Source organism: Leiobunum rupestre, chromosome 6, assembly GCF_980474605.1.
Source record: "Leiobunum rupestre chromosome 6, qqLeiRupe1.1.hap1, whole genome shotgun sequence".
Lineage (NCBI taxonomy): Eukaryota > Metazoa > Arthropoda > Arachnida > Opiliones > Sclerosomatidae > Leiobunum > Leiobunum rupestre.
The window spans coordinates 21,261,839-21,274,116 of NC_143389.1; the positions used below are offsets into that span (position 1 = coordinate 21,261,839).

The 12,278-nt window shown below is 30.8% G+C and overlaps 1 protein-coding gene across 1 annotated transcript; it reads right to left on the reverse strand.

Moving 5' to 3' along the window:
• Positions 1-255: 255 nt before the first annotated feature.
• LOC149940295 (nose resistant to fluoxetine protein 6-like) lies at positions 256-11,795 on the reverse strand. Its single transcript, XM_090179211.1, has 8 exons — positions 11,780-11,795; positions 10,830-10,926; positions 10,650-10,762; positions 8,203-8,364; positions 8,030-8,123; positions 1,685-1,850; positions 1,445-1,524; positions 256-385 (listed from the first exon to the last, which is right to left on the reverse strand). The coding sequence occupies exons 1-8, from the start codon at positions 11,793-11,795 to the stop codon at positions 256-258; spliced, it is 858 nt and encodes a 285-aa protein (XP_090035337.1).
• Positions 11,796-12,278: the final 483 nt, after the last annotated feature.

The window sequence follows — 12,278 nt, forward strand, 5'->3', positions numbered from 1 at the left end:
CTCTGATTCGTTGTTATTTTCCACCATTTATTTGTAGTTTTCAAAAATATTTCTTATAATAGGCAAAATCGAGTACCCCCTCTATTCCAAACCATTTGGGTGCGGTGCACATTAAAAAAAAACGGAAAAAGAATATCTGCGATAATTTTATAGTTATTGATGTTCAATTCGGCCTTTTTAAGTGTACTCGCAGGACAATGACAGGCTTTTACATCTTTTCTTTTGAGCAAACGTTGCCAATATATGTGGAGGTACTCACCCTTCGTCAGTTGGATCGAGGATCAAAAAAGTCGGTGGGTAGAAGCCGTAAGCTCCCAAAACTGCCGGCGTCGCAGTTGTGGCCAAAAGGAAAGCGGAGTTCAACGCAAGACCCAATTTAGGTTTCCTGAAATATGTTTTAGCCAAATGGATTTCATGTAAAATTTTGTTACCACTGAAATTTAAAATCAGGTTTCTATTGAAGATAAACCTAGTAAACGCTAATTTTGAAAATTTTCAGCTCGTTGTAAATTCTAGTATAAATGCCGATTTTACATCTAAAATAACTACTTCGAAAAATTGGCGTAAACTATGTTTTCCAAAAATTTTTAAAAGTTAGAAACTAAATTTTTGGCGTTCTATTGACTTTTCTGCCATTTAAAACATTAAGTCGCCTCTGTCATTTAGTTCATATTTTAAATAATGGATAACGTCAATTCAATCTTTGAAGCTCTTTTCTTTGACAGCACTGTTCGAAACTCAAGGTTTTAACGCGGTCTTTGTCTGCCTGATCTCTGCAACTAGAAGTACCGGCAGATGAAAGTGTTTCCATGCCTAAGATCGAATTGAAAAGTGCATCCTATAAGAAGCCAAAATCTTAAATGCGGAAGAATTTAAGGTATCACAAAACTTAAGAGTTACTCGGACCTAATACGCCTTCAAATCGGAAAAGAATTAAAAACATTAGTTTTCAATTTAATCTCAGTTGCAGGCCAGATTTCCTTCACCGTAGTGATATGCCTAAATAGGGTGAAACCGGTCTACAGTTCAAAATTGTGATTATTTTTTGTACTTGATAATTCGTTTTTGACTAAAAAGGGTCTTCAGTCCGAGTTTCGCCTCTTTCTTTTACTAACTAAAGCTAATTTGGTCTCAATTAATCGTAACATTAGTAATATCTTTAAATACTTCTAGGGTTCCGCAGTTCTGCCACAAAACATGATGGAGGTCACTACCTTTTCGCTTTTAATTTCAGATCATCGGTGGTTCATTATATTAAAAGATCGAATAGATTGATTCCTAAAGTTAAAATGTTTTCCCCCACCTTTTGACGTTCCACTTATAGATCGGTGATAAACAAAATCTTAATTAAAAGATGTACTTTCGACAAATAGTGACTCAGGCCTAATTGATCCAATATTATAAATAGCGTCTTTTTGTTCGTTTGTAACATTGAAACACTTACCTTATGAGGAAAATGAGAATTATTGGGGAAATGATGTAGAACTGCATATCGTTTGAAATGTACCATCCGTGTACTAAACACTAAGAACAAGAAATTAAATCATTTCATTTGAAACCGGAATAGCGCATAAAAATAATATCATGGAAATGATTGAAAATTAACGCTTAGAAAATTGGTCAAAAAAGCCCAAATTTATGTTATTTACGTTATAATAACGCCAGAGAACATTCTGATACCCACCATGTTTCCGATTTCGTTAAAGTTGTTGACGAAGAACAGCATCTGCCACCAGCTGTTTTCGCAGTCGATGTACTTGTTGAGTTCCGCATCGTGCCACATTGGACCAGAACCAAGCAGCGGGAATATGAAAGAGAACAAAATCACGGCACCGAGTGCAGGAACCAACCTGATTCATAAAAGGGAAAATAAGGTTTTAATTTAGTTGCGAGAATGTATGAAGCTAGGATTATTCGATTGCCATTTAGTTCACAAATACATTTTTGCGTCGGAAGCGACGTCTGTCGAAGATACCGTGAATCATATATTAAAAGTTTAAAATTCGCTCTTTAACTAGGCACTATCTATCGTACAATGGAGAAAAGAAATGGGGTACCTATGGTAGCCAATAAAAATCCATGTAAATATAAAATAAAAAGACTAAATGATGCTACCAACTTTTTAACGGTGACCCTGATGTCTATTGATTTAGAATGCTGTCTGAGAATAAAGACTCTTTTGGGCCAAAACAAGTTTTAGGACTATAGATGAAAACATAACTTTGTAAATTACAACTTTTCGAGTATTAGATTTGTATCATCTTTGGGGCCATATGTCAGTCGCAGACGTACACATTTTGAAATTATCAAAAACCTTCCAAACTAGAATGGGAAATATAGCCTTTTCAAAGAACGTAAATAAATCATAGAAAATAATCAGCTAGCTAGGCTAATACCCAATTTACCACCTTAGGCCCAAGTCATCTAGCGATTTTTAATGCCATAAAAAGGTGTCCGGGTTACAATGTGTAGGAGGGTGGTAGAAAGCCTTTCATACCACGCGAGCAAACAGCTCCCTACACTAAATATTGCTGTTAACCTCTTCTGTGATGTGAAATTACTGTCATGCCGGCCATTTCAAGGCGGGGCTTAGCTATGACGTATACCTACGAAGCTACGATCAAGCACCCAATAAACCTGATGTGATTCCTTAAGTCAATAGACAAGTTAAGCCTTCCTTTCGAAAACGTGTTAAATGTAACATAATCTGTAATCTGTAAAATGTAACATAATCTGTAATCTGAAAAATATAATATAAGCTGTAATCTGAAAAATGTAATATACACTGTAATCTGTAAAATGTAATGTAAATTGTAATCTGTAAAATGTAATATTATCTGTAAATTGTAATATAAACTGTAATATGTAAAATGTAATATAAACTGTAATCTGTAAAATGTAATATAAACTGTAATCTGTAAAATGTAATATAAACTGTAATCTGTAAAATGTAATATGAGCTGTAATCTGTGAAATGTTATATAAGCTGTAATCTGTAAAATGTAATATAAGCTGTAATCTGTAAAATGTAATATAATCTGTAAAATGTAATATAATCTGTAAAATGTAATATAATCTGTAAAATTTAATATAAACTGTAAAATGTAAAATAAACTAAACTGTAAAATGTAATATAAACTGTAAAATGTAATATAAACTGTAAAATGTAAAATAAACTAAACTGTAAAATGTAATATAAACTGTAATCTGTAAAATGTAATATAAACTGTAATCTGTAAAATGTAATATAAACTGTAATCTGTAAAATGTAATATAAACTGTAATCTGTAAAATGTAATATAAACTGTAATCTGTAAAATGTAATTTAAACTGAAATAAACCTGATGTGATTCCTTAAGTCAATAGACAGGTTAAGCCATCCTTTCGAAAACGTGAACGGGGAACTTGTAGGAGTGAATATTGTACAGAATAAACGTTCGTCTACACACCTACAAGTTAATCCCACACGATTTCCAGGGTTGGCTAAACGTGTGTATTGCCGTAGAAAATGACTTGTCAAGTTGTTCCCATGTACAACACACTTATTAGTAGAAGAAACGTATTCGCTTGGGCAAGCTGTTAGCGATTTGCACTTCAGCTATCTTATTTTAAATATTGCTGTTTTCAAACGACGCATAATTCACGAGATCAGTGCTGTTCTGTTTCGAAATTATACAAAGTTCTCAGAACCCCAATATTTATATATATATTTGTTTTCATAGTTAATTTTAATATTTTCTCTCAAAAGGCTAATTTAGTAGTTGTAAATATTAATGTAATCTGTAATCTATAAAATGTAATAAAATTTGTAATCTTTAAAATGTAACATAATCTGTAATCTGTAAAATGTAACATAATCTGTAATCTGTTAAATGAAATATAATCTGTAAAATGTAATATAATTTGTAATCTGTAAAATGTAATATAATTTGTAATCTGTAAAATGAAACATACTCTGTAATCTGTAAAGTGTAATATAATCTGTAAAAGGTAATATAATCTGTAATCTGTTAAATGTAATATAATCTGTAAAAGGTAATATAAACTGTAATCTGTAAAATGTAATATAATTTGTAATCTCTAAAATGAAACATAATCTGTAATCTGTAAAGTGTAATATAATCTGTAAAAGGTAATATAAACTGTAATCTGTAAAATGTAATATAAGCTGTAATCTGTAAAATGTAATATAAGCTGTAATCTGTAAAATGTAATATAAACTGTAATCTGTAAAATGTGATATAAGCTGTAATCTTTTAGTGGAGTGGCGGAGTGGTTAGCACTTTCGCCTCGCAGCAAGAGGAGCCGGGTTCGATCCCAGCTTGTGGCACTGGGTGGAAACTCGGAACAACTCCTTCTGCGTTGAGTTTGCAAGTTCTCTTCCAACTGAATTAAGGGCTTTTCCCCATAGTTCTTCGGTTTCCCCTTCCATAAAAACTTGTCTAGGTTAACGGTAATAGTTAGTGTAGGGAGCTGTTGGCTCGATCTCGTGGCATGCAGGGCTTGCCACCACCCTCCTATACATTGTAACCCTGCCACCTGAATTAAGGGCTTCAAAAGTCGCATGATGACTTAGGCCTAAGGTGGTGCCTTGGGTATTAGCCTAGCTGATTATTATGAAAAAAACAAATCTGTAAAATATTATATAAACTGTAATCTGTAAAATGTAATATAAACTGTAATCTGTAAAATGTAATGTAAAAGGTAATGTAAAAGGTAATATTATATGTAAAATGTAATATTATCTGTAAAATGTAATATTATCTGTAAAATGTAATATTATCTGTAAAATGTAATTTTATCTGTAAAATGTAATATCATCTGTAAAATGTAATATAAACTGTAACCGCTAAAATGTAATATAATCTTTAAAATGTAACATAATCTGTAATCTGTAAAATGTAACGCAATCTGTAATCTGTAAAATGTAACATAATCTGTAATCTGTAAAATGTAATATAATCTGTAAAATGTAATATAATCTGTAAAATGTAATCTAATCTGTAAAATGTAATATAAGCTGTAAAATGTAATATAATCTGTAAAATGTAATATAATCTGTAAAATGTAATATTAACTGCAATATAATCTGTAAAATGTAATATAAACTAATATAATCAGTAATCTGAAATATAATCAGTAATCTGTAATATAATCAGTAATCTGTAATATAATCAGTAATCTGTAATATAATCAGTTATCTGTAATATAATCAGTAACCTGTAATATAATCAGTAATCTGTAATATAATCAGTAATCTGTAATATAATCAGTAATCTGTAATATAATCAGTAATCTGTAATATAATCAGTAATCTGTAATATAAGCAGTAATCTGTAATAAAATCAGTAATCTGTAATATAATCAGTAATCTGTAATATAATCAGTAATTTGTAATATAATCAGTAACTTGTAATATAATCTGTAATCTGTAATATAATCAGTAATCTGTAATATAATCAGTAATCTATTATATAATCAGTAATTTGTTATATAATCAGTAATCTGTTATATAATCAGTAATCTGTTATATAATCAGTAATCTGTTATATAATCAGTAATCTGTTATATAATCAGTAATCTGTTATATAATCAGTAATCAGTAATCAGTAATCAGTAAATGTATTATGTTACATTTTACAGATTACGGTTTATATTATATTTTACAGATTATATTACATTTAACAGATTATATTACATTTTATAGATTACAGTTTATATTACCTTTTACAGCTTATATTACATTTTATAAATTACAGCTTATATTACATTTTACAGATTACAGTTTATATTACATTTTACAGATTACAGTTTATATTACCTTTTACAGTTGATAATACATTTTACAGCTCAACTTTAAAATGTAAAAAACTGTAAACTGTAAAATGTAATATAAACTGTAAAATGTATATGTATCTATATATATATATACAAATCTATCTATATCTATCTTTCTATCTATCTATCTATCTCTATCTATCTATTTATCAATCAATCTATCTATCTATTAATCTATCAATCTATCAATATATCTCTCTATATATCTTTCTGTCTATCTATCTATATATAAATATCTTTCTATCTATCTTTCTATCTATATATCTATATATCAATCTATCTCTCTATATATCTTTCTCTCTATCTATCTATATATTGATATATATCTATCTATCTTTCTTTCAATCTATCTCTCTATATATCCTTCTCTCTATCTATCTATCTATCTATCTATCTATCTATCTATCTATCTATCTATATATAAATATCTATCTATCTATCTTTCTATCAATATATCTCTCTATATATCTATATATAAATATCTATCTATCTATAATCTATATCTATCTATCTATCTATCTATATATAAATATATATCTATCTATCTATCTTTCTATCAATATATATCTCTATCTATCTATATATAAATATCTATCTATCTATAATCTATATCTATCTATCTATCTATATATAAATATCTATCTATCTTTCTATCAATTTATATCTCTATCTATCTATATATAAATATCTATCTATCTATCTATAATCTATATCTATCTATCTATCTACATATATCTATCTATCTATCTTTCAATCAATCTATCTCTCTATATATCTTTCTCTCTATCTATGTATATATAAATATCTATCTATCTATCTCTCTATCAATCTATCTCTCGATATATCTTTCTCTCTATCTATCTATCTATATATAAATATCTATCTATCTCGCTATATATAAATATCTATCTATCTATAATCTATATCTATCTATCTATCTATCTATCTATCTATCTATCTATCTATATATCTATCTATCTATCTATATATATCTATATATCTATATATACATATCTATATATCTATATCTATATATATAAAAATATATATTGTATATATATATATATATATATATATATATATATATATATATATTACATCACATTATATTTTCTTATATTATATTACATTATATAAAACGTTTGGTAAAATATATAATCAAAATTAGGTCTTTAAAACCACTTTTGTTGGTTTGAGAGAATAGATAATTAAGTAATTGTTCATACTCACCTGAATATTCGATGTACATAAAATAGAACCCAATTGATGTAACCGTATTTCTTGTGTAGAATTATTACCACATAAGTTACCAGAAGACCACTGAAAACATTTCAACTGTTAACAAATTTGTATAGAGCAAATGCTGTTTAAAGATCTAGAACCGTAACTTGAACTAAATTGTCTCTAGCAACCCTTTGCTGAAGTAAATAAATTTATAACCTTCTGAGCGCCCGCAGTGGGTGCTAGTAACACCCTTTTCACACCTGTGAATGTACTAATATTGCTATGAAGTTCATAGATTATTATAAAGTTGGCTTCCCTTTGAAAAATGAATAATAAAGGATTAAATGGTAATATGACTTTTGACTATTTTTACCCTGTTTTTAAGTGTGTAATTGTCTCTAAAAAGACCTCGGTGTCGTTTTAGTGCTATGGGTAGCATTGTAAGTTGAAACTGTCGAATCCATTTAAATATATACGCTTAACGAAGTAATGAATTACTACGAAATTTGATTTGAAATTATTTATAGGCTCGCAGAATGCATATTTAGCACTCAGATCAGTTCAAAAACCAACAAAATTGCACGTGAACATTCAAAGATTGATTGTTTCTAGATTTAACATCATATTTCACGAAAATTACGACTTTATTTAACGAGTGGTGACTGCGGATTTTAAGGTTCCCCTCTACTTGCGTGCTATTATCCTTAAATATCTCGGACAACAGGTGAGGTGGAATTTTAAATTTGGGGCTTAGTCGGGACGCAGCTTTTGTGTAGGCCTAGCTATAGTTACAATTTGATTTATTTCTCTTAACGTTTTCTTTGCCGACGGTCGTAAATTACTAAATTACCAACTAACGAACGAACATTTCTTTATTTCAGTTGGAGATAAGGAAGCTTCGCTCACTTATCTTCAAACAGCACAAACAAATGCTACTGTTATTCACGTATTCTAAATCGAGCTTTACCTGATGAAAAAGAAAGTGTCGACAGCTACGCTGCCATTGACCAATGGTTGAAAAACTATTTCTTTCTCCAACTGGTCACTTCTCTTCTGATTCCCTGTTAATTTTCATAATTTATAAAATGATTTTAGAAATAAAAAAGAAGGAAGTAAAGATTTGGGAGATTAGATACGAACCAATTGAAGGTGTCGAAAAGAAAACCACGTGTCCCGCAATAATCCAAGAAATACTGAGAAACCGAAGTCCGTTTATTGCCGACAAATGAGTAGACGGTGAACTGGTGTTCAACAGTTTCAAGCCATTCGAATAAAGAGAGAAGCACAACAGAACTTGAGCAGCTGATTTGGAAATAATTATTATTACAACTTTCAAAATAACCAGTATGGTTAGCACTTCTGTTAACCGGTACGATCCCAGCTTATGGCACTGGGTAAAAACTTTGAAGCACTCTTTGTGCGTTGAGTTTGCTGGCTCTCAACCTTCAGGTTAAAGGGGTTCTTGGGTATTAGCTTAGCTGAGCTAGGAATATGTATGTATATCATACGCGATAATGCAATATTTTTTAATTGGCTGAGCAACGTATTCCTGGCATCAATTGGAGTTTTTACTCTAATTTGTGATCTAAGCAAAGGTCTAGGCCAAATTGTTTACGATCACATACCCTTTATTAAGAGGTAGGTATTCAAAATCTGCACCTCCTAGTGGTTATGTTCTCAACTACGCATTTCTGAAATAAATTTCGCGAAATGCATTGTGAATGCTTACAAGCTATGCGTGAACGTTTTTCAACTGAAAACCACGTGAAAGAAAACTCCACCGCGAGCCCTAAAGCCGGGTTTTCATGGACCTTTGTAGCTTGAAAAAGAAAAGATTGAGATTTTTCCATTTTTTTGCCGAAATAAATATGGCGGTTCCGAATCGCAGACGTCTTTTGATTAAGAAAAAAATGTTATTACTTAAACTTTTGTTAATATCAAAGCCAAAAACAATAAAAGAAGGTATAAAAACAATCAATGCTGAAATTATTTCAAATTAAAAATCCTCTATTTCACTAATTGCTTATCGACGTTCCATAGCAGCGATGTATTCTCCAAATTTTGAACAATTATCCTGATTGCCATCAATTTGTTGTTGCTTTTTTGTTAATTTGGTGGTGGTGGAACTCATTGTTATTTGTTTCGAACAGCGTACAATAGTGTGATAAGCCTCGGTACCAACACTACCACATACTACATACCCATTGGCTGACTGAAGTCACATGGACCGACGTCACGCGCGAAATTTTCGCTTTGGCGTAAAAATATCTAGTTGGATTTGATCAGTGCTAGAAGCGGGTTCCAATCTGTTTTCACTAGCGCACACTCCAAGCGCAAAATACAAGTGTTCTTGAAAACAGAAGCGATTGCAACGTGAGCGTGAACTTTAAACTAACATTGAATCACTCTAACGGATGGGTAAGCGCTGATGTCGGTTTCTTACTGAGCGCTTTTTCGCGTTTCCGGTTGGACGTCACACTGCTTTTAGTTAAACTCTTTCAGGTTGTTATAGCGCGCTTATAACGTTAATGTACAGGGTTATTCAAATATTGTTCATAATGAAAGGTGATTGATAGAGCGTTGTAATTAAAGTTTTTGTGGTAAAGTAACACTTAGGTCGTTAAGAAATAGTTCCCTGGTTATGTTAAAGGCCAGGGTGATTAAGTTACATTACAGGGCGGTTGGTATTTTGGTGAAATTTACAATTGGGTTGTTCTAGTACGCCAGGAATCCATAACTCTACTTGGAATGCAGATTTTCGTCTCGACGTGGCTCTCGGTTTTTTGACGTCACTATGTTAACTTAACAAACAACTACGTGGGAAAGGAGCACGCACAGAGGGGATTTTGTCTCTCGTAGGCAGGGCCAAGGCCGTCAGATTTATCTTACCATGAGCGATACGTAAGGATAAGCATTCCAAGTAGAGGTATGGATTCCTGAGTAGGCTTGTAAATTTAATGTACAGGGGGATTTAAATATTGGTCAAATTAATGAACAGGGTTATAAATTGTTGTTGATGTTAAGCGACAGGGAGATTACTAAAGAGTGGTCATGGGTCTTTCTGTGAGTTATAATTACCTTTGGCTTTTGAATGGTTACGGCCTTTGTTAATTTAAAGGAAAAAGTGATTGAGATAAGGATTATGTACAAGATGATTGAAAAAAATATTTAAATTAAATATTTAAATTAATATATAATATATCGGGGGTTTGTGTGTTCTTAAATGGTCGTGACATCTTGTTTATCTCCGAAACCGGATTCTATCGGATGACTGTTACTGAACATATCTAATTCATTTCACTTCGCACAATTTTTCTTGATACATGTCTCAAGCGAAGAACATTAGAAGAATATTGAGATGGCAATTTTTGTCTGGGAGATAAATTATGTTCGGCAATAGTAGAACTTCTAATACGCCACGGTTAATACAAAAATGTTTAATCGCACCGCATTTCAGGTAAAATGGAGTAAACCTATTGCTAATAGTAATAATACACTTTGATCTTAGATCAACGGCTAAGAAGCTACAACCCTGTAGATTTATTTTATTGCTATAGTTTTAGTATAGTTTTTCGAAAACTCCAAACCTTTTCCAATGTCTGACTGATGGGATGATTTAGAACTCATCATGGTAATTTTGGAAAGAATATCAAACAGTGTTCCTCCGATTAACAAAATTCCTAACAGAGCAAATATTACCCTAGAAATGCATGAAAAGATGGAGCCACATTTCTACTTTATAGTCCATGTAGGGCTTTATAACTTACAAGGCTGTTTTCTGGTTTACTGTCAAATTCGGAGCACCTTCAGATGTGCACTTTCCAACCAAGACTTTAATTTCGGTTTCATCCAAATTTAAAAAATCTGTATAAAAATGAACTATTTATAATAACTTATTTAAATATTTAGCAATACTTCTCAGATTAATATTTTTTAAGTTAATGTATTTTATTTTTAGATAATTTTATTTAATAATTATTAATTATCAAAAATATATCTAAATTTATAATTATTGTTATCATTATTAATTATAAACTAAATAACTAAAATTGATTATTATTACAATAAATTTTAAAATAATACCTATAATTATAAAGTTTATATCTATAATAATATACATTTTAAATTATAAAGTTTATATCTATAATAATATACATTTTAAATTATAAAGTTTATATCTATAATAATATACATTTTAAATTATAAAGTTTATATCTATAATAATATACATTTTAAATTATAAATTTTATATCTATAATAATATACATTTTAAATTATAAATTTATTTACATAATTTAGATTATATTTTTAATGTTATTTTTAATAGATTATATCAGGAAACTATATAGGTATACACTTGGAATGTCTAAGGAAGGTTTTTTACGGCCGTGATGAGGCTCGTAGAAATGGGCGTGTCTTAAAGCGGGAAAACTCGATACCCTTATTCGACGAAAACTCGTCATTAAGCCTAGTCATGGTTATTATATTATTAGCTTAACTGGTTATCGCTTTAATAACCATAAAAATAAAGGAAACCTCGCGAAGAACATTATTATTACTTAAAAATATTAAGTACGATAACAAATTGAGGTTTTCAAATCCGTCATTTTATAACCCCTTTTTGCACGGGAAGATCACCTTTTTGTTACCATGACGACGCATTCTTTTCGCGTCAAACCTCGCGCCATTGGATTTGAAATGTCGTGTTTCGTCTTACCATACGGCGGCCTCATGTTAAAAAACCTGTTGCAAAAAGCTTTAGAAATTCCCCTTTTTAGTTCCACATCGAGATATATACCGGGTGTCCACTAAAAAATGACCCAGGGCGAATATCTCAAAATCTGTTTTAGGCACGATTTTGAAATTTTCAAGTCGTATACGAGATGTAGGGGGAAACCTACTGCGAAAATGTCGATGACCTTGAACCATGTCTTCAAGGTCATCCAAAAACTAACTCGAGAACCGTAAGTGTTACAAAGTTGGTTCCCATTAGAAAAGTGTTCCACGTGACTTTCGTAGTACCAATAGCGTTGACCTGATCGGATTTGACTAATAGGAAGCCGAGAAATGCTAGATGAAAAACAAGAAGGTCGTTAAGTTGATAACGTGTCGAAAGCAAGTTTCGGGAGCTGATAACTCTAAAGATACTCGTGTTAGAGTACTGAAATTTGCTACACATCCTCATCAGAATTAAGGGTCTTTAGTTTAAAAATTTC

Excerpts from the sequence above, each read along its gene's own strand:
- LOC149940295 (XM_090179211.1), bottom strand. Across the intron at positions 8,365-10,649 it reads TCAGTCAGACATTGGAAAAG|CTGCTCAAGTTCTGTTGTGC; the intron begins GTTTGGAGTTTT and ends TTTCCAAATCAG. Across the intron at positions 8,124-8,202 it reads CTTTTCGACACCTTCAATTG|GGAATCAGAAGAGAAGTGAC; the intron begins GTTCGTATCTAA and ends GAAAATTAACAG.